General features: G+C 38.3%; 1 protein-coding gene across 1 annotated transcript in view; it reads right to left on the bottom strand.

Annotated features, from left to right (window-relative positions):
* Positions 1 to 26612, bottom strand: part of POLA1 (DNA polymerase alpha 1, catalytic subunit) — a 185530-nt gene that overhangs the window by 112496 nt on the left and 46422 nt on the right. Inside the window, 4 exon segments of the mRNA XM_066545449.1 lie at positions 836 to 968; positions 2212 to 2417; positions 5830 to 5922; positions 7456 to 7488. Of these exon segments, the coding sequence (XP_066401546.1) occupies positions 836 to 968; positions 2212 to 2417; positions 5830 to 5922; positions 7456 to 7488 (465 nt within the window).

Here is a 26612-nt window from a genome sequence, read left to right as displayed (position 1 = left end):
ATCTTTTACAGGGACACTAAGTGCTTTTAGAAGATTTGCATCAGAACATTCTTTTTTTGACTCAACCATAAAATTCAGCGATTTCTCTACACTCATATGACAACCTGAACACATTTCTTAACTGATTAACACAGAGCAGACAGATGTCCAGCTGGCAAAAGAAACAGACTTTGTATGGACAGTTGATAGATCTCTTCTACTAGAGGCATAAGAGGGGCATGTAATACCCAATTCATTGGTGAAACACCCCCCAACAGGAAAGGGGGGTCTCTGAAGCTAAAAATAAAGTTTTTATCATTAAGGATTCCAAAAAAAAACCCCAAAACCGCAATGCTGCTGCTAAAACTGCTGTAAACAAAGCAGAGTATTTTACTTCTTGTTGCACAAAAGTCTTAAATGAGGTTTCAAAATGACTATTAATTTTTTTATACAGAGCTTTCTAGGGAAATATTATTAGAGTTTTCTAGAAAACAGAGTATTTGATTTGTTTCCATGGCATTCTTCAGTTTATGCATTTCAAACCTGAAATATAAAGTAGCAGCTCAGGAGAGAACTACTCCTGAAAACATCATATCATTCTCAAAGTGCAGAGTGAGCCTGGTAAACAGCAGGATGGGACAAGACACAAAGGTGTTATTCTGGAGCCTCCAGCCTCAGTAGGGCTTTTTCCCCCCTCAAATTGTAGGATCTTCACAGCATGTCCTCAACTATTCAGCACCTAATAAAACTCCTGCTATTTCACAGCATCATAAGGATTAAAAATATTTTTGTCAGCAGTCAGTATATTCAGGAACAGTAAAGTTTTTCTGAGACAGAAAAGTGCAAGATAACTTACCTTGTTTATTTCAAACTGACTTGCAGGGATCTGACCACTGACCACATTTTCTCCAATTTCCATAAGTCGCCTTTGAATATTTTCCACAATTATGTCTCGGGGCTGATCAGAAAGAATCTGACCAATTACATAGCTGCAAAAACAGTACAAAAATTAAGAAAAGCTTGGCACATGCAAAACCATTACAACAGACAGAATGTTCTCTTTCCCCTAGATTTTCTCTAGACATTAAAGAGCCCAAGGATGAAGTCTGATGAAAAATTTATAGAAATTTACCAGTATATTTTATGTCGTGTTTTATTTATTTACTTATTTTACTAAAAGCAAATTACTGCAAACAGTTCTAATGCTAAATAATGATTTGAAATGGGTGAGTGCAACTTTCTATTTTCTTCTGCCATATCATTTTTCCATTTATTATTCCATAGCAGGTATCTTAAGATGGGGGAGAAGAGAACATATCAAGTAAGCAAAGTCTTGCCTATTGCTGCAAAATGTGGTTGGAAGATCTGCCAGCTGCAGAAGAGTTAGTCACTAAAGAACACACTCCAACATTTGTATAGCTTTAATTACTAATACATTCCTAACTTGGAAAAATTTGCTTCTATTATGATGCATCTTTTCTTAGAAAATGCAAGTCTTAAGAACAGTAAGCAAGTGTGTGGTGTATTTTTACAGATGTGAAAAGTATTCATTTTTGGATACATTTGGACCATGAGCTGTTTAAGTTTTCAAGAGGCATTATACAATGAGTCAGCACCCAGATGACCACCTCTCCACTCTCTCTAATTTTCTTTCTATGATGCTAAATGTGTTACTTCTACTGAATTTAAGCATTAAAATGCCCTGTGCAACGACAATTAATAAACAGTCAATCCAGTATCCATCATAATGAAGTCTCATAGGAAAAGGAAAGAGAAGCAGTCTTGGGAAAAGGGACCACCTCCTCAGGCTGCAGCCAGTGCACTTCCAGCTTTTTTAGAGGGTGCTGAAAGTGCTGAGCACCAGCTTCTTTAGGAAATACAACATCTGACCTAGAACCTACAACTCCAAATGCTGACACCATCTACCATCTTCACAAGATTTCAGTCTTGGTTTATTAAATGAGATTTACAACACTGACAACTCAAAATCACAGCTTCCACAGGAGACACAAAACTGAGAGTGAAATTCGGAGACATTTGGACTTGCGCAGGTCTAAGCTGTTACCAATGGCAGAAGGTAACATTTACATCTCCTCCAAAAATCAGCCTAACACTGATGTGAGTTAACAACTGCGATCTTCAGGAAACACAGTATCAAATGTTTAGGAAAGTAAGAACAAATGTTTAGTGTTTCAAGCAGAGCACAGAAGACAACCCCACAAAGAAACTTACTTGCCAGTCTGTTTAGCAAGATCACACCAGTCTCTCCGGACTATATCCAGCCCTTTCAGCTCTTGTTTAGTTACATATTTCCCATCTCCTGTTGGTTCCACACTCAGAGCAGCATATTTCTTCTTCTTTAACAATAGCAAGGACTTAAAAATTCCATCAATATCGATTTCCAACAATTTGTACAGCTTGTTCACTTCATTTTTGATCTGCAAATGCACCAACATTAACAACAAATGCAACAATTTAACAATGGACAAATTCAATTGTTCTTAAGTTTTAAAACAAGTTACATTACACACTGTGTATTTGCATATACATTTTAAAGACTGGTCAGATATCATTAATTTATTACACACCAGTAACTGCAAATTACTTACTAAAATTAAGGTTGACCCATTGACTTTTTTAGTATCTACAGCTTGGTACATCTGACTCCTTCATAAAACTAAGGAAGGGAGATAAACATGAGACTGAAGTGACCTTGGAGATAACTGACTCCAGCTCATTTTTCTAGAACAGCTACTCCACCTAACCTCTCCCATAAATTAAGCAAACAAGGGATTTCACAGCAGGGACCTACTTACTAGGCAAAGACAAGAGATGGTCACTCAGTCAGAAAAGGCAAATAGCTGTATAGAAAAGTTATCTTCCAAAGGCATCTTTCTTTCTTTCTTTCTTTCCACTCTCATCGTAAACCAGGGAGGGGAGAAAAACTATGACTGCAGACCAGAGCTCTGTGTGTGCATGTTCAGGAAAAAGAGGCAAGCTTCTTTTACCCTTCCCCACAAAATACCCACCTTTTCCATAGCCTGATTTCCTTGAGGGGAAAAGGTGAGGTTTTTCTACACACAGACTATGTTTTATCCATACACAAAAGATTCACGTGGCACTGATATATTGTCTTAATTTAGTACCAAGTATCTCTTACCTCTATTCTAAGGGAATAGAAGTGCAACAGCTCAAAACAGCATGAACCTTCAACAACAAACTCTGGTTCCAGTACATATTTACCCACCTACTGGCTTGGCTGAAAGTTTCCCACTTGCTTTTTTCCTTTTTCTTTCTTCATATGTTTGTAGTTTATGTTCTTCAACAGAGTATCTGCACATGCCAGGTATTCTGTTCTGTCTTCATGTTCTAATCTTTACTTTCTTTCCTCTACAATTTAACTTTCCTTGTTGATTTTCAGTATCCATACTCACTAACACTTTTACCACCAACTATCCTCTTCTCATGTCTCACTGAAGTTGGATATGCATTTAAGTTCTTTTGCCATGTAGATACTCTCACCAAGAACAAGACCCTCAGCATAAAATCTCACTGGTTTCCTATCTAGCTTTGAACTCAGATTACCATTTTAACCAAAACCTTCCTTAAAAACTTTTCACTTCTGTGTATACATACATGTGTGTACTTAGTTTTTCCCTCTTAGATCTTGTACTCCCTATTGCAGGAATTACCATTACTTTGATGTCTCCTGTATATTTCTAAGTTTTGAAAGACATCATGAGGCAAAAACCATTTTGCTACAGGGTTGATATTTTCTTTCTAAAAACAGTCAAACAATTCCTCTGAACATTTTTCTGCAATTTTAATTTTCAATTTTTATTTTTTACAGCACCAAGTGCTCAAAATCCAGTAACAGCTCAGTACTGAATGTACTGGCAAATCTGATTCATAAGGACACACAGAAAATAAGAAAAAACTTCTGCTAAGTAATGACTGAAAAGGGTATGGATGTAAATACTGGAGGGTTAAGGGTGGGAGAGAAAACACAGATTAGATGGGGGAATTCAGAAGGCACATAAGAGAATTTTCTCCAATAAAAAACCAAAATTAATTTCTTGGAGGAATGCTTCAGTGCTGAAGACAATTCACAAATTCACACTTTACATCAGAACAGGGGTACACTCACTAACTGCTCTCACTGTAATTGTTTGCATTAAACCTCTGTGCCTTCCATACTATCTACATTAAAGCAAAACTACAGTGAAAGCAATGTAAATATTCCCCACCTCTGAACACAAAACTTTGGGAAAGAAATTATTATGCAGTGGAGCAGAGACATTTCTTGAGAGTGTTCCTCATCAAAACAGACAATTCTTTATCCTGATTTTTTTAAAGGAATTACTCAAAACAAGGAAAATGCAAATGATCAAAGTGTTAGCAAAAAAAACAACTGTTACTTTCTTGAGGAATAAACAAACAAACAAACAAGAAATGTGAAATGAGATAGATATGAATCACTTTTTACTGCCACAGAAAAAATATCGAAAGCCAAAACATCTGCAATTTTGATGCTAGGTTTGATTGTGCTGGTTTACAGAGATAAGTTTTTTATTCACTTTTTATATGTTGTACATGATTTTAATCAAAACATATCTTTCTGTCCTTTTTTTGTTCAATTAAAAAAACCCCTGATACATAATACAGAAGTATAATGGATTAAAAAAGCTTAAGATTTTACTCTCATTAAGAAGCTGACAAGTTCAAACACATACCTATTCTCTCATAAAACCTGACTCTAATTCAGATGTACTTAACCTATAATGCTTATCCTGTCAGATTTCATAAAAGTTATTATTATTTAACTATCCTCTGTAATGTTTAGCCATCAAATGGGAGCATAGGGACAAGAAATAAACAGAATGAAACCGCACATACACAACTGGAGTAAGATTAAATTTTCTTATAGACTACTGTATATACACTAGAAATTATATATAATCTTGCATGTGGCAAACAAAAGACTGCTTTCTACCACGCCAGCAGCCCTCCTGCTACTCAGTTATGATATCAAGTTATTATCCCATTTTCTGCTCCTGAATGCATCTACTTCTAAATGTTCCCAGTGGCATGAAGGCAGAAGTATTCTAAAAAACTCTGGAATCACTCTCTGCCTTAAAATTAAATTACTTCTGTTTAATATTATACTGAATACATCTTTGCTTTCTTTAGTTTTTTTAGAATTTCCATAGCTCTCATTTTCATCACAATTTCTTCCATCTTTCAAAAACAGCTTCTCTTACATCTTTTCTATAGAAAGTTCTGAAATATTTCTCATTTTTCTTCCACAATTTCAGAGAGCCACAAAACTTCCACATCATCAATTGCCAGCTCCTAATCAATCAGATCTCTTCTGTAGCTGGTATACCATGAAAATTAATATTTGAACTTAGCACTGGAAATCTGATAACATATTGAGTGTCATACAAATTACATAAATAAACAAAACTAAACTGAGAAACATCCCTCCTAAAAAAAAATCAGAACTGTTCACGTTGTAATTGAAATTAACTTGGAGGAGAAATTGTACCTCACACTTTGGTTCACCAAATATTGAGATACTCTCCTGCTACCTTAAGGTTAGTAAAAAAAAGCTTGTTATGCAATGAAATGGTTCATTTAATCACTTTTAAAAATGCACAGAATAGCTACACCTGAAAAAGAGCAGGTATAGCTGAGTTTTTACTACTTCATAGGTTCCACACATTGTGAAGTTCTTTCTTAGGGGATATTCTCTGCTTGTGGCACAGAATCCTCTCTCAATACCATCTGCTCCACTCAGTAACAACACAGACCTATGCAGGAAATCTTCAAAAAGAAAAAGTTCCTTACCTTATTCCCCAGCTTGAAGACCTCATCCAAACTGGTGCTATTAGTGTTTATCATAATGGAATCTGTGTCTCCATAAATCACTTCAAGGTTCATCTAAACAAAAAAAAAAATTGCTTTGAAAAATAAAAAAGAGCTACTCCTCTTCTACAAGTCTCACATAACTTTCAAGGTTCAAAAATATCATTATCTATATACTACCCCTTAAACACTAAAAAGTATACTAGCCAAGAAAACAAAATAAATTTTTACTGATAGGTCTGTACATTTCATTAAAACGTATTTGAATTTAAAGAGAATAAAGAAATTTCAGCCACTGATATGTTAAAAGACCACTATCCAGTTGTGTACATAATACAAATAGGTAACATTTTACTAAATGAATACTAGAAAAATAAGTTAGTGAACAAATCTGATCTTGAGAAACAGCAGGAACTCAGATCAGAAATAACTTTGGACTGCTAAGACACAAGAAAATCACTTACACAAGGCTGCTGAGCAAATTCAGACAAGGCAGTCAGCCAAAGTGTTTGAAAGGTAATATCACAGCCAGGTATCCCATCCCATCTGCAGCCATCACAATACCACTGAGCAAAAAAAAAATACTTAGATTCTCTATTTCAAACAAATCTGTGGATGACAGCAACTGAGAATACCACAGCACTGCCCAGGTTAGGCTGCTCTTCTTCACTCTTCCAGGTTATGGAGATGGCTTCATATTTCCATCTTCCCTCTCCCATCTTTTAACTTCTGCTAATCCAACCACCTGTGTTTGTCCTCCCCTGGGCACCAGATGTTTCAGAGAATGCTCCTTTTGGAGAAGGATCTAGCTACTATGATCCACAAGTTTTCTCTTTCCAGGCTGAACTACTGAACAATTACACCCAGACATGGACACAAATATTTACTGAACCCCTTTTCTTTGACTGACACTCTGCCCCTCACAAAATTTCTGATTCTTCTAACAATTTAAATGTCCTGGTTGGAGAACACTGCATTTAAACACCAGCCATACTTCTGTAATACTCTGGATAATGGAGCAAACTCTAGACAAACTGAGGAACATAAAGCCTGAGGTGCATATGAAAGGCATAGCAAGGAAAAAGGTAAGAAGAAAAACTGCCAACACCAGTAAATGTCACAACAACTGCAAAAAAATGGCAGATGCATATAATTGCATAATATTAATTTGAAAAAAAAAAATAAAAGAAAACCTGACATTTTCAGTGGTGGAAAATCAATGCAGCTGTAAAAACTGCAACATGGCTATGTCCATGTTAAACTCCACAGAGTCAAAAAACCACCCCGTGACAGAGTTTAAAAGATGCCAAAAAATAAACCATAATAAACCACTAGAACACATGGTGTAACAGGTTTATGAGTAAACTCTAATTAGCACTGTTGCTAATTTGCTTGAAACAGTCCCACATAGGCTTCAAGCAGGGTCCAGATCATATCTGTGGTAGGAAAAGAAAAAAGCTATAATCCATCAGGAAGGATTACATTTGTAAACTAGGCATCCTAAGAAGTGATTTCTGGTCTGTTTGGGTTACATTTCTCCTGGAATAAAAAAATTTCACCAGGTGTGCTCTTTAAGTGTTGTTGTTTAATGAAAATGCTCAGCATTACCTTCTGCACCATCTCCTTGGTATGCATCAAAATCTGAAATAAAAAAAATAATCCAAGATTAGCATATGATATAATTACAGGCTAACACAGGCAAACATATCCATTAGGTTGCTAACTCCAAATGCTCTCACCTTTCAAAACAAAGCAAACCACCTCTCTCCTGGCAACACACAGTCACCTCAATACGCCTATTACATGAGTAAATTCTCGTTTGACCTTGTATTAATGCTATTATTAACTCCCCTAAAACAAGATTAAAACAAATCTCAAAATTGCACGTGCATGCACACATTCTACCTTAGGAAAAAAGAACACTGAATCAAATGGCTTAAATACAACCTAATCAGCAAGTGCCAGAATTAAGTCTCTTTCAATAATTTAGGTCAGTTGTTGCCTTCATATCCATCATCTTATTTCTTGATGTCATTGAATTTTTTCCCAAAAACATCCTGTCTGATTCAGTCCATCCTGGATGGTGCTCACTTTAGAAGACTTAGTCAAAGGTTGATTACCCTTGTAATGATCTCAAAATGGGTCATCAAAAAGCAAACTCCTTATGGAAACCAGAACTGGGACAAGGAGCTGGGATAAAGACAGGACACAGTTCTTGAGTCAAGGGGTGTAACCAGGCTTGTTCCTCACCCAAGAATGCATCCCAATTCTCCAAACGCTCTGAACAGCACCACTCTGAACCTTAGAAATAGCTAAAGAAACCTCATGTGAATAGGATGCTGCTTCCATCTCTAATAATGCTCAGCACAGTGGAGGGTGGGGAGAGCACCTCATCTGAAGCCCCAGTTACAGCTGGAGCACAGAAAAGGGACAATCAAATGAGCTTAATGAAAAAAAAGTGTAGTTGGAGCAGCAGGAAGAGCTTGGTGAATTCTGCACAGCTGCATGAGAACCAACATCTGGTCCATTCCTTCAGTCACTTGGCCACAGTTCCACTGTACCCCTCATTTCCTTCTTATCAACATCCTGGTGCTCTGGCACACAGCTCCAGATTCCACTTCCTTGGTTTCAGCCCTTTCCATTGCCACTCAGCAGAAACCTCAGTTTTTCTTCAGCCAATCCTGCTAGTCATATATACTTATATTTTGAATTTTCTTGAGGATTAATCTGAACCACATGTTACAGCAATGATCAGAGTCTGTTAGGTGAACTCAAAATACAGTCAGGCAACACACTATGAACAGCTTACATCAAATTTAGTAACCAAGTCTCACTTTCACTATTTTTCACATATTAAATTGCAATACTCCTTGGCCATATTTGCCAAAAGGCAGAATGAAGACTTGTAGTCAAGAAGCCTATGGCAGGGAGCTGAGCAGTAGAGATAAGCAGGGATGAGGAAAGAAAAGGGACAAACAGACAAGACCTGTCCATGCTCAGTGGGAATAAGATCATGTTCAGGGAAATCTCATTACTTTGATAAGGCCAAAGTGTCTAAAATGAAGCCAAGAGTCTTGACTATTGTGATGCTGACTATGCTGTCACAGCAAGGAATTTTGAAACAGGTGAAATCTCCCCCTCTACACAATAGCACACAAACAGGATGACAACACTGTCATTCCTTTAACACCAATGGCAAGTTTCTTCCGTATTTCAGAACCTTTACATAACCACAGTGCATGTATGTTGGGTTTTTTTTGTCTGCAATTATGCTCTGAAAGCTGTATTCTCCTCAAGGCACTTGAAGACAGGTTCAGTTCCAAATTATGATGCAACTTTGACACAGCTGAACTCACAACACATGTCCTTATCAGGGTTATTCCCCAAGCACATATGGATATCTATGGATTTACACTCTCTGGGTCAAGTTCAAAGCATCCAGTTGATTTAAAGACCATTCACTGGTGCTGCAAACCAGGCACTCAAACAATGTGATGCCTGAACTCTCCTGAAGTCCAAAAGTGCAGAAAGCTCAGCCGTCCTCAGTCTTCTTTATAAAACAGGAAAATGGTGAGCCCTAACTGCAGATTCCTGCGAGGCTGTACCTGTCACTGGAATCAGACACACACAATTCCATTTTAATTGGAAGCTCAAAAAGAGGGTATTCCACTCCTATTTATGTCCTAGTAACTGATTCAGACATTCGACCCCACCACCCTTCTATCGAGTTTTGAAATTATTCTAAAGACATATCACTGGTAAATGATATCAAATTTCATATAAAGTAGTCTAAATTCCAACATATTCACCACCCCACAACTCTTCCTCTTATGCATTAGCTAACTCCTACAGAGGAAGGTTTTACCCCTCCCTTAGTACTCCAAAAGCAAACAGGAGTCCCTGAAACAAAATTGAAAAATTACACCAAAATGAAGAGTTTATACTGAAAAGAAAGGAAGGCCTATCAATTTTCCCTTGATAATCTCTGGCATTTTCTACTTCACTCTCTGAAATAATTCCATTAATAATGAGAAAGATAACTTTTTTTTTTCTTTTTTATAAAGGAATACCCCCTACTAAAAAAATTGTCTGGCTGTGCAAAAACCATTTCTCAGTTGTCCCTGAGGACAGCAGTGGGTGTAGGTAATCACAGCAAGAGGGTCACAGACAAGTTGGCTTCATCAAGTGACTGGCATATGCTAGTGCCACCCGTTCTGACAGGAGATCACTTGCAAGTGCCAACAGCTACAAAACAGAAGTTATAAAGTATTGCTAAATTCATTAATAAGGCAGTCAGTAGTTATCTGATTTCACAGCAACACCTGCATATTTATCCTCTCATTACCAACTGGATGATGGAATTTTTTCAAGCACATTTCAAAAATCTGCCAATTTCAAGTGTAGAAAAAAAAACAACTTTGTAGTTAATTTTTCCTTTAACAAAGTACAGCTGTTGAGAATAATTGTTCAAGATCTTACCCTGTAATGTCAACTGCAGCAGAACAAAGAGTATTTAATTAGCAAATCTATCCAGTAATTCAACACCTATTATATAAAATGCCTTCGTGATTTTATTCAGGATAATTTGCTAAGAGGGTTATTACTGACATTCAGATGAAATTTAAAATTCCTACGCAAGTCGAGTCATAATAGCAGTAATGATCCCCCCAATCAGGAGATACTGTGTCACACAAGGTTCTTTAGCAATGCAGCAGCCCATTTCCTGACTTCTTAATTCCTGGGCTCAGCTCAGTGAGAGCCCTTCATGCCAATATTTCAGTCAGCAATACATCCTTAATGGGACTCTATTAAAATACCTAGAATAAAAGTGACTTTTTTTTTTTTTTGTTAAAGAGAGTGACAGCTCTGCTATCATATCAATCCTGAGCAGTTTCTCAGAAATGCACAGCAGAGGAAGGGAGGTGGGAAGACAGAAGAAAGAAGGAAGAGAATAGGAAAAATGGTATTGGGTAGTTTCCTTTTGCAAATAATACTGCACTGCTTATGAGAGCTGGATTGTCTCCTGTTCCAAGTAGGAAGAATTAATTGCCTGGCAACCCATCTGTATAGCCATGCCCCCTCCCCCCAGCAAACATATACTTCTAAAAACCTGTGAACTTCTCAGAACAGTGAACATCTGTCAAACTCTGTTAACTTTTTTTCTTGTAAAAGCAAGACTAGCAACACATATTCTCTCACTCAAGAACTGCAAGTCAATATAAACTTAAAGACCGTAATGGCAGACAAGCCCTCATCAAACTGCAAAATTCCCTGTTCTAATCCCACCCCAACTCATTAATTACTTAATTAAATGAGGTTGTGATATAAGACAGGGAATGATTAAAAAATATAAATATACAAAGAACAGCTTTACTATTATTTATTACATCAAGTATTTTTGAAGATCCCTTATTTAAAAACCTCTGAGGAGTACCTTCTGCTGAAAAGATGTTTCTGTGGACACAAACTCAGATACAAGAGTTAAAAACCAATGAGAGCATATAAAACTAATATGCTGGTGCAAAGATTTCTCCTGTAAACACACATTTTCTGCAGAATCCATAGACATGAAGGAACAGAAGGGAAGACTTAAGAGCCAACTGAAAAGAATGAGCACAGTCATTATAAAAACATTGTACCAGAAAGGAATACACAACACCCCCAAACAAACAAACCCTACCCACACCACTCCTTGTGCATTCACTCTGCATGAGGAGAAACACAAGCAGCCTTAAGGCCCTGTAAAAAACTGCATTTTTGAAAATCATCTGCACTTATCTAGAGTAAACCTGATATATTTTTCCACATCATTTATTTACTTCTCCAATTATGTAGTAAGAAAATAATTCTGTCACCTGCTTTACCAATTCTTATTAGCTATTCCTTCCCATGGGACAGAGGAATAAATGAGATGGAAAAACTGTGTTCCAGTAACACCACTCATTACTCTAAGTATTTCTGAACCTCTGTATTTTTGTAACCTATTCATTAACTTGGTAAGGATTTTGTCTTAAGTAGACCAGCACTGATAAACCACGGTCACAGGATGCTGTAAAAAGATTTTATAAAGGAGAATTTCCAGGAAAGTTTTCTATTGCTGGACAAAAAGGCACATATGCCCTAAGCATAAGTGAAAGAAAGACGGAGGCCTTATTTGCCACAGAGAATGAAGAATAGCAGTTCAGTCTTTTTATCAAACAATGGACTTGATTTAGAAAAGTTTGAGTGATCAGATTCAAGTAGTTAATAAGTTTGTTTCAAAGAGCTTTTACTGAGTGTTTGCTGTACTTAGACAATACATTCAAAGTTACATTTCTCCAAAATGTGCACTCCTATGAAACATTAACAGCATGAGAAATACTCCCAAACTGCCAAAGTTTTCCCTTCTGTGTTGTTTTAGTTTTGTTTTTCTTCAGAAATGCTGAAATTAACTGTTCACACTCCACCCAGCAAAGCTGACAGACAGTAACACAACTGTCACAGCTTCTGTATATAACAGCAGTACTGGATGGAGCACCAAAACCTCAGGGAGAATGGTTCCAAAGCAGTGTACACAAAGATCCAGTGACAGACGTTTGCATGCCAAGAAAAGGTAGAATCTTTTGCTTCACAAACAACAGAAGACACAAAAAAGGCAGCAACAGAAACGTGCTGAGTACAAAAAAAATTATGTGTATCTTTGCCACATTTTGACAAGAAATGCAAAGATTACAATAAAACACAGATGATGATGAGAATCAAATTAGAATTTGAAGACAATGTTCCCTTGGTGCCAGAAACAATTATATCCTTAAAATTCTACAGTACTTCTATTTCAAGTAGTTGTGGTGAGCTTCGCTGAAGAGAATGGGAGAACCAGAATTGTTTTCTTATTAAATTGTGAAACTGATTTTTCTATACAGTATGTTACAAACCATGCTATATTAAAACAATTTTGCCTATTTTGGAAAGTGTTATTTTGGTATTAGGATGAAAGAAAGAACAATGAAACATACTCTCAGAAGCACTGAACAAAATGAAAAAAAACCACAAACAAAAACAAATAAAAAAAACAAGCAAGCAACAAAACAAAAAAAACAACAACAACAAAAAAGAAACCAAATACACACAAAAACTTCCATGTTGAAAATGATTTTACAATCTCAGAACAGAGAAATGGAGTGCTCGACAGTAAAGCGGAACACTTGCATGCATAGAAGGTAACTGGCCTGGCTCTGACCCACTACCCAGAAGTGTTCTCTGTTCCCAGAAGCAGCAGGAATACAATGTCCATGTGATAACTAGCTGTGAAAAATGTCGGTACAGCCCGGGCATCTCCTAACCCTCCAGAGAAACCAAACACAGGGACAGTTCCTAGAGAAGCGCCAGGGCTCAGCCCACCCATGCTGTTATTTTCTTTCTAACTCGTTCAAAACTGAACACCAAAAATGAAGGAGCAAGGATCCCTGTTTCACTCAATGAAGAAGAATGTGGTACAAATCTTGGCTCATTACTTTTATGATTCTCTTTTTATTCCAAAGCATTAAATAAATTTGTGCTTGACATACATTTTGTACTTGAACTATAAGATGCAAAGATAGCTTTGCTTAGAAAGCTGACTGCAACTGTATCAAAAGCTAACTGTACCACAAACCACAAGTGAAACCCCTCCTAATTAAGAAAGAATATGACAAGCATAATTTACTATTTCCTAGTAATACCAAAACATGTGTTAAGTTATTCAATATTTAAATGCATATGCATTCTCCTTAGAGAAAACAACAGCATTTGTTTCAATGGAATGAACAAACATTTAGACAGGAAAGCTTTACATTGTTGTTTCCCAAACTGAACAAGTTTAACACATTCAGCAAAATATAATCAGTCTTTCATTAAAAAAAATAAAATGACAAGAACAATAAATAATTGAAATTAATTACTAATAAACGAAGGTTTCCTTTATAGTCAGACAATTTAAAATCTAGTCAAGGTTTAAAACCAGAGCACAGAAATTTTCATCTGAATAACAGTAAAATCTGTTCCAGAGTAGGGAATAATAACCATACCATCTTCCACATCAGGTTTAAAACTACAGTGTTAGAAGTTATCTTTCAAATATATAAGCATGTCTCTCAATCTTAAAGTGACAGAAATGCAAGTACTGTCCCATGTCCAAGAGAAGTTACTCTCACAGCCATTTAACTAGAAGCCCTGGAGAAATCAGGGAGTATATCTCAGAATCAGTAGAGAAGATGGCTTTTCAAAAGCATCAGGTATGCCTATAAAGCTGAAAAAGAAATAAAACTAATACTTCAAAGATTTCACATTTTTTAGCAGTAGAGAAACTCAGTGCACTACCTGAGATGACAGCAAACTCCCTGAGAATCAAATCTTCCTCCCCTTTGTTTCTGGGGTGGTTTTTTTAATAAAAAGCAAAAAAACTAGAATTAAAACTTTTCTAAGGTTCTCCTGGTCAGCATCTTTTAAGTAATAACCACAACTTTTATGCTTGGAGAAAAAGGAAGGCCTGGGAGAAGACAAGCAAGTGCTAAAGAGAAAAACAGATGCAGGACACATCTGCACTACCTGAAGAGTATTCTTAAAAGAAAAAGGCCTTCTAGTGACCAATACAGCCTTCTTCTTCAAGAACCAAGGGCATTTTGCAATAGCTACACAAAACAGAACAAGGCAATCTCTGACTAGATACAGGTAATATCCACTGAAAATGATCCTGACATTTTATAGGAGATAAGAGGACATGGTAGCCTTAGTAATGAATAGATTGTTAGTGGATGTTGTGTCCATCAAAAAATCTTTATAAGTGGTTTGAACTGCTTTAAAGCTGTTCTTTCATTTTGACTAAGTGATTGTCTATCAAAGCAACATTTATGCAAATTCAGAAAAGTATTTTAGCCTCTAATTAGCCTCCAAAGAAAGTTCTCTTACCTAATTTCTTAAATGTCATGCAGGATTTTCATAAAGCATATAATTTTGTTTCATTAAATTAGATATATTTAGACAACACGACAGGTGTTTTTTTAAAGTTAAACAATACTTATTCATCCTCCGTGGTTGCAGCTGGTGTCAGCACCAAGAATTCCTTGGACAAGGAAGGATCCATTTGCCTAAATGGGGCAAAATTATCTGTTCCAACAGGCTTCTCAGGCAGGCAGGAGAGCTTTGAGCCAGCACTGAGAGGAGCAGGAGTGCATGTCCATGCTGCCAAGCACAGGGTGGGATATGAGAGCAGGAAGGACCAGGTAACCAACAGCAAGAGGGCCTCTTCCAGCACATCCATGTGAATAAGGGAGTGCCTCCAGCACAGTGTTACAGACAAAGCTCTGGCTCTTTCCTTTCTGAAGAAAAGGAACATTCTGAAAGACTTCAAAATAATCTGCTTCAGATCTGACAGATTATGAGCCTCAATGGCTCATGAAAAAAAAAAAAAAAAAACCACAAGCAAGAAGCTCCTGTACAGTCGGCTTTCCAACTATACTGGGATGTTCAAGGTTCCACCAAAGCTACTCAAATGCAAAAGATGAGAGTTCAAGGGTATATGAATGCCTAGAGGGTTCACAACTGTACTTAAAAAAACCCAGCTCCAGTTCAATTTTCCATTTACCCTTAGAGTAATCGTAAAGAATATCATGATATGTTTCCACATTATGTTACTTATACAGGCTATTTTACAAATGTCTATGGACTTTCCTCCTTTCTGCTGTCAGCCTGGAACACCACTCCCTGCCACTCTGTGTTACATTGCATTTAAATCTTCAGTGCCATAAACCCATGCCTTGCTGGGATACTTCCTCCAAGCCTTCAGACATAGCTCTGTGTGTAGATTTCTCATCTCTTTTAGCAGTGTGGTAAAAGCCTTTTTAGGTGGTGCCAGAGACAAAAAACCTTATGAGGAGCCACTGAGGTCCCTTGATCTGTTCAGCCTGGAGGAGACTGAGGGGAGACCTCAGTGCAGTTACAACTTCCTCGTCCGGGGAAGAGGAGGGGCAGGCACTGATCTCTGCTCTGTGACCACTGAAGGGAACGGCCTGAAGCTGAGTCAGGGGAGGTTTAGGTTGGATATCAGGAAAATGTTTTTCACCCAGAGGGTGGTTGGGCTGCTCAGGGAAGTGATCAGAGCACCAGCCTGACAGAGCTCAAGAAGTGTCTGGGCAATGCTCTCAGGCACATGGTGTGACTCTTGGGATGTCCTGCACAGAGCCAGGAGTGGGACTCAATGATCACAATGGGTCCCTTCCAACTCAGCATATTCTGTGATTCTATGAAACAGTTTCAGCTCTACATGGCATGCTTAACATTTTCTGCTTAAGGCAGGACCTAGAGATTGCTCCAAAGATTTGAAAGTACGATGAGGAACACGCATGGTTAACAGCATGAAGTCTCATTCTGATTTGTTCCGTGCAACTTCTTTACAGCATTTGATGAAGCTGGATTGGATACAGATGGAAAGAGCTCCTGACAGTCTGTCAGAGTCAGACACAGTCTTTTTAGATTATCTCTTAAAAATGAGCTTCCCAAATTCCCTAGATATGTCTGACAAGGAAACCAACAACCAACCAAAGCCCAAGACAGAGCTCCTCAGGATACAAAAGACTCTCCTAGAAAAAAGTAAGCATTTACTAACCAACTAACCAATTGTAAGATGTATAATGTAGAAATAACATTTTTTAAAAGGCTCATTTAAGCTTTTTAACTATTTTTAAACTAACTACAAAAGAAAATTACTAGTTAACAATCCTAAATTGCTTGTTAAATAAGGCTTGCAACTCTAAGTCAGGAATAGGAACTGTAGGGTGAGTTCACCTTCCAGATTTTTCCTGTAAGGATGCACAGGAATAAAAGGGTCCATGTCATTGGAAGCTATTGCCTATCCACAGACGCTCACCACACCACATCTATCATAATCACCTAAGAGCTAAGGATGGAACCATATTTGATGTCAGAGAGCTCCTGCAGAAACAGAAATATGTTTCCATGACAATTTTGGGAGTACCCCAATTGGGAAAAGATGAGCTTCATGTAAAAGCAAATTCCTGAATGGGACTACCTTATTATCAGCCTTTAGGGTTTCAGACCAGTTAGTGGTCACTTGGTTAATTACCTATAACTCTAGTATAGGGCACTTTTAATACCTTTTGTAGTCTGTCTCATAGCCAGAGACAAGGTTTTCTGTTTTAAAAACAGAACAAGGTTAGTGGTTTATCAATGCATACAGTTACATTTTTCAGGACTATGAACTTGTGCAAAGAAATTATCATTTCAGAAGTTTCTTTTCTACATTACTCTGTTGTTAAGCACTCCATGTACAGCCCACCCATTTCAGTATTTAGAGGTTTGAAATGAACAGCAGTATGGCTTCATTACTAATGAAGCCAAGTTGCTAAGTTGTCATTGTACAATCCCACAGGACATGGATTTGTTTGTTACTTGTAAAGAATATGGAAATTTGAAGACTAAGAAAACAGACAAATGTATTTAACCTTTCAGCATGACCCTCTAGGAATCCAATCCAAATACTGACTTTTAGCCACATAACAGATTAAAGTAGTGGAGTTTTGCCACTCATTCAATCCACATAAATCACATAAAAAGATACTGCTCAACAGGAATACATTTCTATTCTAATGATGGAAAAACCTTAATTACAAATGCAAGTTAAGCATGCTACCTCCATAAATCCATTACTACAAGAGAGGCATGCTGATTATTTTTTAAATCTTTAATTTGTCATTTAGACCTACTGTTATCTCATTTATAAAGAATTCAAAATACATTTGCACAAAACTAGATTTCTAAAACATTAACAATGTTTATAAATGTCTCACTTATTTCCCTACAATTTGACAGGATTGATTTCGTGCTACATACTTCAACTCAATCAATCTTCGACTTTAGAAATTTTCATTTAAATTCGTCATCCCACAAATTCTGTTAAAAGAAAGAACATCACAACCTAAAGGTTTTGTTTAATCTAAAAACATAGCTAATAAGCTTTCCTACTACTTATTACAGGAGTTTGAATTGTTAATAAAAAACTCAGCTTTCACTCATATGCCAAGGAAACCATCTTTCAAAGCTCTCTCTTGCTCTCACTTTAAAGTAGAAGGCACCAGCACTGATTAACATTATTGTCACACCAGTCATTCAATATCCTCATTAGAATTAGATCTGAAATGAGACCTGCAGGGCCCTGAGTTTTAGTGCCAACATAATAATCCAACCACAAGCACTGGTGGACAGCAGCTTGATTTCATCCACTACTATTACAGATACAAATGTTGCTAAGCTCCTTTTTAATGCCCTTAGATGACTACAGGTGCCTAAAATAACAAACAAACAAACCAATCCCCAAACTAGAAGCAAATATCAGGATATGCTGTAGGAATAAAAATCCCTGTAAGAATTTGCTGGTATTTTAAGGCCTGGTTTGAATTAGGAAAAACAAATTATTTAATCACAAAACCACAGGCTGGCTGAAGTTGGAAGGGGCCTCTGAAGGTCATCTGGCCCAGCTCCACAGCTTGGGCAGGGCCACCTAGAGCTGGATTGTCCAGGGCCATGTCCAGACGCCTTTGAGTATCTCCAGATGGAGACTCCACACATTCCCTGGGCAAGCTGTGACAGGTCTCAGTCACCTTCACCATAAAAAAGTATTTCCTGATGTTCAGATGGATTTTCCCATGTGCTTCAATCAACAAAGGAAACCAAACCAATCAAACACACACACACACACACAAAGAATCTATTATTAAAATAACATAAATGCCATGAAAAAGGCCCACAGATATTCCCTTGAGAGGGCTGAAGAATATCGAGTGTCTATTAAAAAAAAAGAGAAAAAAAAATCAGGAATATTGAACCTTTTACATATTAAAAAATGCATTAACTCTGTTGGATTAAAATAAAACAAACAACAAAGCCCACCAGCCTCCAAGACACTGTAGAGATATTGCTGCTTTCTGAAATAGGTCACGCTAATTTTGGTCAGTCTTGATAAGCTGTGAAACAAGAGACTTTAAAGCATTTTCCCAGGAAATACAAATGAAACATGCCTGATAAGAGATGCCTGTTCTCTTCTTCAGGTCATGTTATTTTCTGAGACACAGTACCCCAGAGGAACCTTATGTTTATGAACAGTTATTTTGACCATATGTATACATACAATTATAGGAAGATATTTAATATACAAAATCAAGAACCAACCACAATTGGAGCGAGATTAATGAAAATCTTACCCTAAAATGTGATCTAGAATGGACTCCACTGCATCCTTCTCAGGCTTATAACCTTATGATATTGGCATCTACTATCTTAAAAGGCTGACATGAACCTTGACAGCTCTCTTCTTGGCCATCACTGTGCAGTTGTTCAGACTAATTTCATTTAACTGTGATATATCAACTGTCCCATTCACCTGAACTGCTATGATTTTTTTTTCCTATTTAAGTTCTGCCTTTTCATGAGCACTTGCTCTCCTACAATCCATCACATAAGAAACTGTCAAAAAGCTGAAATATGGCAAATTCAAAGTATTTGAATATTTATTTGATTAAAGTATAGAAGATTATCCTTATTTGGTTAAAGTACAGAAGATTATCCAGTAGAAGAGAAAGGTAATTAACATCTAATTTCAAAGCTTTTCAAAAGAGCCTCATCCCAACCACAGTAAGAGATCTACACTAAAGAAGTTTCTCATTTTCATTCAAAAAGGCACACCTGGCAGACCAACAGTAACCGTAGGAAAGAGAAAACAGAAGACAAAGAGGCATTCAGATCAAGCAGAAAACATGTTCCCCACTTTCTTCCACATGTGCTTGCAGTCCTATCATCAACTAAGTAGCATCTGACTAAATGAGGTATGCTTACCCTAACAGAGAGAGGTAATTTAACAGGTTAGATAGAGGAGAAAAGATATTTGAATTGCCTGGAAGCTGAGAAATAAAAGCAACTTACAAAGTCTGCATCACACAGACTTTTAGAGTGATTCTGAAAACTGTTTGCCAACACTGCTGGTGGCTGAATTTTCAAGCCTCAAGACAAAATCATTGTGCAGGTAATTTTTCAACAATGGCAAAGCAAATCTCCAGGCTAAGCTGGTGATTTTTACTGGACTTGTCTTTGACCAGGTTACAGAATTCTCAGCAATGACACAATGCCATGTGCAGCTGGGACTTCTGCAAAAGATGTTGCCTACTTTGGGAGAACATCAGCTGTCTCTGGTACTAAACATTTTAATTTCCATATACTTCAAGCAGCTTTTTTCTCCTAAGGCTTTCCACCATGCCGCAGAAGACACGATAAGCAAAAGAGGAGGGCAGGGGGGAAAAAAGACCAAAGACTTTTACAGAATCCTACAAGAACATGGCAAGTTTTTCAAGTATCTTGGTAATAAGAGAAAATGGTCCACATATTAGAAGAAAATGCCAAAAAAGTTGTTACCAATACAGAAATTCTACATGATTAGAACAGAAAAAATATTGGCTAGTAACGAGTCTTCAAAAACTGGGTCAACTAACATGACTGAAAATCAGTTTGAGGCTCATGTCAGCCTACTGAAAAAGCAGTGATCCAAGAAAAACAGCAAAGTCTTTACTTGTCGTACCAAAGGATGACATTTCAGAAAAACCACCTCTGATCTCAACAGTGACCAATATTTGAAGGGCTTATGAGGCAGATCTTCCATTCTAATGCTTCCCTATAGGGAAAACAGGGCCAGCTAATTCCAAGAAACACAGATGTCCCACAAATCCAAGTCTCTAGTCCCCAGTGAACACCTGGATGGAGGAGGTTACATTTTAAAATAAGCTGTCCCTCACCCCACCCCCCACCAAAATAACAGATGTATCTTGGTGCAGAAGCAGCTTCAGAAAAATACTCCAATTGCTGCTCCTGCTGCGGGGACAGGAATTTATGATGGGCTGTGGGAAGCACCCCACTGGCCTCAACTCTGAAACACCAATGAGGGCTGCACTGCAAAGGACTTGCACACTGTGAGGGCCTGCCAAGCACACCATAAAGCAAGAACACCAAATTACAATCTTAATCTTGCTTCCAAGCCCTGTATTTTCAGCCCTCAGCATAGATGGTTTTTCCCCCCACAGAAAGCATTAGGTGTCAAAAGGTTCATAGACTTGGCTCACTGATTGATTCCTAGTCTGATTTGTAAGGCTAATTAAGACATGGCCAAACTGTGTCCATATCTTACTTAACGTTGGTGTTCAAGCAAGTATCACACAATCTGATTAAAATTGACTAAAATGTCTTACTTCAGTAATCACTTAGACAGAATGAATTTTACATTAGCAGGATCAAGCACACGTCAGGCCTCAGTGGAAATGAAAAGGGCTTATAGTAATAGGATTTATAAATCCACCACATTAGGTTAATGGCTAAATGATTTACATGTAACTTTTCCCCCTCCTCCTCACCCTTCAACTCACACACAAAAAAAATTCCTATATTTGGCACTTTTAACGACAAGTGTCAAGGCAAAAACAGACGTTCTTTTTAATTAGCTGAAAATTAAAAGCCACAAGTGATCCTTCATTAACTCTTTCACTGCAGAAATAATGAATTAGATTTTTATAAAGCCAGAATTCTTGAAGACCCTAATGAACCTTTTCAAACAACCACAACGAGTTATCTACATGCGCATAATGAGCCTCAAATGGTTTGAGCCAATAAATATGCAACTGATAGAGTGAGATCCTTATTCCTTATAAAATTGTCAGTAATGGGAGTTTTTCATGTGACTATTTTCAATTGCAGAGAAGACTCTAAAAGCCCTTGCTCTTTCTCAGCCAGTAATTCAATCCAACAGTTAGCAGCAGTTACTAATGACACTGGAATATAGATGGCTTCAAGCCAACCCTCCCTCTTCACAAGTGCTGGAATGTCCTACGCCATGTGGTAAACCAGGTGCTTTGTTTTGTTCTTTTGGCAGCTGAAGCTTTCATTTTCTGGAAATTTGAAAATAAAGTCATTTAGCTGAGCCCCTACAGCAGCAGTCACTTGCATCTGCTTCATGAACAGGATACAAGAAATAAGCAAGAAATAAGTTCATCTCCAAGTCCTACCTGTCCCCTGCCTCTCTCAAAAGCTAATACTAGGTCAGGTGGGAAGAGTGAAAGTTCAAGTTAAATGCATACCACCCTTTTTTCAGCAAAATTAATTGAAAAATTTCAGTTAGCAAGGTCAAGATTTCTCAATGGTACAGTGCTTTGCATTTTCAGCTCACTGTACAGACATTAATAAAATAATCCAACACAAGGATTAAGGTTAACTGCCAAGACCATATGTTTTCACATAATTTATCAAGCATCTACCTATTGTCACCAAGCACAGTTACATTATCATCACCTCACTTTCCTTACATGGCATTAGGAGGACTAACAGCCAGTGGAGCAGCACCCCCCCTCTCCTTTAAAGCCCAGGCTAGGAATACAGTGTTCCCTCCACATCCAGGGTACCAGAAAGCCTGGATTTATGGATATCAGTCTACTTCTCTTGGTAAATTACTGCAGGTTGGTTTTGTTCCAAACAAGGACTGTGCTAGATGAAAGCACCTCACAAGGAAGCTGCCTGTTTTCCAGCCCTGGCCTGGTGGCACAACAATAGCAGCAGCAGAGCATGTCCCTGGTCCTCTCCTCTCCCTTGGCCATCAGGGTATCAGGTTCACATTCTTTCCCCACAAACACTTGTCCTGTGTCACACAAAAGAGTTACCAACAAACCTGATACAGGGCCGTTAATTTCAGACAGCAAGGCACCACACAATGACCTTTAGAAGAACGATATTAACAGGTGGCTGGTGTCTAATACAAATAATTATATTACACTTTAGCAGCATGGACCAAAGTGGAAACACATTGTCTTGTCATCAGCAATTGAATAAGCCAAAGTAATGTTACCAGAATACCCTTTTAACACTCCTCTGTTACCTCCCCAACTACAGAGAACACCTCCTGTGGCAGAGCATGGTCAACGAGATCCCAACTATGTCACTAAGTATTTCATAGGAAAATTTCTCCAGGGTGTCTGACATTTCCCTCCCTAAGCAAAACAGGAACCTCCCTGCCAGCCTCTGGATAATCACACAAGTAAATTCAAACACTGCTTATGAATTTACCTTGTCTTTCCTCTTGGAAGCAGTCCACTAGAAACACATCCCTCCTTCAATTAAAAAGAAGCAGATGAAAGAAGCTCAGCAAAGTCTTTCAAAACCCGTAAGAGAAACCAGTACAAGTGATCAAATTAATTGCCCTTGCTCCCTAATTAGTTTTCCAACATCAATCATCTCAAGTTAGCAACAGTTTTCACCAACCTTTAACCCCGAGACCAGTCACTGCTTTGACAGGATGGGCAGCTGTGGCAAACAGCCACAACATTTTGGGGCAGACGGCGATTTCTGACCACATCTACAGCCAGGCTGCACCTTGCAGAGGGCACAGGGGGCCCTGAGCATGACCCCCTGGCCCTGGCAGGGCTTGCAGAGCCCAGCACATGCCACTGGCAGCCCCGGCTGCAGCGGGGCCAAGCACCAGATCAGTTTCCTGTCAGCTGCAACATGGCCGACACTTAAGCTGCCCAAAGGCTTCTCATTCTTCGTTTCAGAAAGGGGAGAGCAGGTTCAAGGACACTCTAGCCTGTCTAGAGCAGAGCAGGGAGAAAGCCAGGAAATCACACCTCCAAAACAACAGGCTAAGTGGTAACAGACAGCTCAAACATCTACACACAGATGGATGGTGAAAGCGCTTGGGGATGTCACAAAAAACTGCCTACAGAGAAATACACTGAAGGAAGACACTACTTAATCTTCCATGTAATGGTGCAAGTCACCTCAGCTCCTGCAGCAACAAACCACAAGCAGTGTGTGCACTGGGGAGCTGCCAGCAAACTGCTCGGGTGGGCTGAAAGAGCAGTGCAGGAAAGAATAAATGGAGCACTAGCACAGAACATGCCGACCACTACACATGGCCAGAGTGTCCTGACAGATCCAGAACAACATCCCTCCCCTTTCTCCCTCCCAGGGAAAAGCAGGTGCTTGCTCCCCCCATAGAAATAGGCCCTTCAATTTGGTCTAGCCAGAACACAAGCCAGAGTCTGGGCAGCAAATCCCATTTTTGTACTCTGAGAAGACAGTTTGGAACAGTCAGGTGATGCTGCTGGCGGGCACCTGCACCATCCTGGTGTTCAGTAGCAGCCTGTTCTCCCCCTCCTGCATCCCCTCCTCACCTACCCCAAAAACCTCACTATAGGTCAAACAGGTGGGAGAGTTGACTTTTACTCAACAGCTTTGGTAACATAACTCCAGGCTCCCACCTTCATCTATAACCAACATGGCATTCAACTTGAAAGCCTTAGAAATGAGAGCAGTGGTTATGGCAAATTTGGAAAGTGATAAAAAACATAAAATGTGGATGTTTTGGCAGAGGAAACACTTTGGGGAGGAGAGGAGGGAAGAAGAGAAAGGGAGACATTAAAAAACAGAATTTACAAGGAAGGCAAGTCAGGGAGAGGCAAAATCCAGTTCTATAATGCACCTCCAATGTTTTTTATACAGATAAAAGCATGTAAGCCCTGCTCCAAAGTTCTTTCCTCCACCAAAAAAAATTCCCACCCTAAAGAGTCATAGAATGGCTTGGGGTGGAAGGGATCTTCAAGGCCATTTATCATCCAACCCCAAGTGTCATACAGCATCCAGAATCCCATATACTACAGGGGCATGACTAAATTACCCTATAATAATATGCTTATACATACGAGCCAATGCACCACTTCAAGAGTTACTTCTTGGTATGTTAAGGTAAAAGAAAAGCAGAGAACAGGAAAGAGGAAAACAAATATAATTAGAACTACTTCTTTTCTAAATATTAACTATGTGACACTTGGGGTAAGAGAGCCCTTTGGTTTGGTTTTTTTTTATGAGCCATGCTCAGGCACTCAGGCCTGGTATAATCCATCCACTCTTAGTTTCTAACTACTTGGGACCTTCTTATGGGTTCAGGCACTGGGATTAACAATGCTTTGCTGCACATCAGGAAATGTCTCTGACCACCAACTTTACCCAGAGCATTGGGACAACACAGTCTTCAGTCATGGCACAGCATTGACCCACCAGGGTCACAGGGTCCCCTTCTTGCAATTCACCTTCTTCACAAGGGCATATCTGCTATCCAAAAAACCTTGGACCATTCCAATAGCAAAAGCCCTCAAGTCTCCAATGTATACTTCAAAAATGTTCCCCAGCTAGTACAAAAAGTTCATCTAAACAGGCTGCAGTCCAACCTCTCTTCTGGTCCCAACCTCCTATTTCACTCAAGAGCCTTAAAAACTGGCAACTTGCAGTAAGCATCACTAAAAGCTGCAGGAATTACTCATTTAAAGATACTTCTGTTTACTACATCGGGAGTTTTTCTGTTTAAAATTTTTATTTAATCCCATAAAAATTCATGGCACAAGGTACTATTCAGAAACCAGAAAACATAAAAGCACACAAAATTTATTAGCATATTCAGAGGTGAATTATAGCACAGGTGATTCAATCCCTCTTAAGCACAAGTATGATCTGAGGAAAGAGACAAACTGATGATCAGAGTTATAACAATAAAATAAACAGTAAACTCTTCAAGACTGAGCTAAGGAAAACATCACTTTTTCCTTGCAAATGCTTCACACAGATGTACACTACAGCAAAGCAAACTCAAGATATCAGATCATGCACACATGCGTAGGAACCACCTGAAATCTTTCCTAAACATTTAGTACATAAACAAAGAAACCCCCCTGCATTAAATAAGGAAAATAATAAAAGGTCTAAATTAGTTACTGAATACTAATTTTTAAGTACAAATATTTTTATGCTATGCCAAGTGAGTAATACACAGTTCCTCTCTTGCCAAGCACACACAACTTTTTATAACTGCATAGAGTTGCCTTTATGAAAGGCATCCATTTCATTAAAATTTTATCCAAAACATGTCACATAAATTTCAATATTTCAGTGTGGCAGAAGACTGCAGTGATTCCTAATTGGCCTTCCTCAACCACACATGGGCCATAAAATTTAACTAAATAGAGTCTACCTCAAGCTTGTAACTTCAGGTTGAGTGACAGCATAATTTTTAGAAGCAAACCATGGGAGGGACCCTCATTAACACAAATTATGGGAAATCCACCACCACCTCCATGCAATTCCTCCACCATGAAGCTGAGAAATGAGTTGGCTCATTTATGCTGCCAACTCTGAATCTGCACCAACAAACACAAGAAACTGATTATACAAGAGAATTTATACCACAATGAGGAGGAAAGAGAATGAAGAGATGCATTAGAGATTCCACATTGATTCACACATGTTTGGGACATCAGACATCTGCAACATTTTGGTTCTTGGTTCCTGTGACTAGCAATGGTCTCTGTCACAGCAGGAAGCCCAAAAAACTCAACTGCTTCAAGACTTATGGAGCAAAACTGAAGCAGCCTGTAGATTGCTGCATGGCAGAATGGTCTTCTAAGAAATCCAGCCCTGGCCCCCAAAACATACATCACATAATCCTATTCATAAGGATGGACATCTTGCTATCTTTTAAATAAGGTGAAGTTGGGTTATCTTGGTTTTTGATTTGTTTTTATTCAACTTCACTGGCCATGACAAACAACTCGAGATAGATACTTGTTCCTCATTGAGCCTCATTTCAGAGCACTTCTCACTACTGCCTTAAAAATAATCCATGCTTCAAAGCAAACTCCTGGGAAACATGTATTTTG

The sequence above is a fragment of the Molothrus aeneus genome, chromosome 2 (assembly GCF_037042795.1).
Source record: "Molothrus aeneus isolate 106 chromosome 2, BPBGC_Maene_1.0, whole genome shotgun sequence".
Lineage (NCBI taxonomy): Eukaryota > Metazoa > Chordata > Aves > Passeriformes > Icteridae > Molothrus > Molothrus aeneus.
This window is presented reverse-complemented; position numbering and strand designations above follow the sequence as displayed.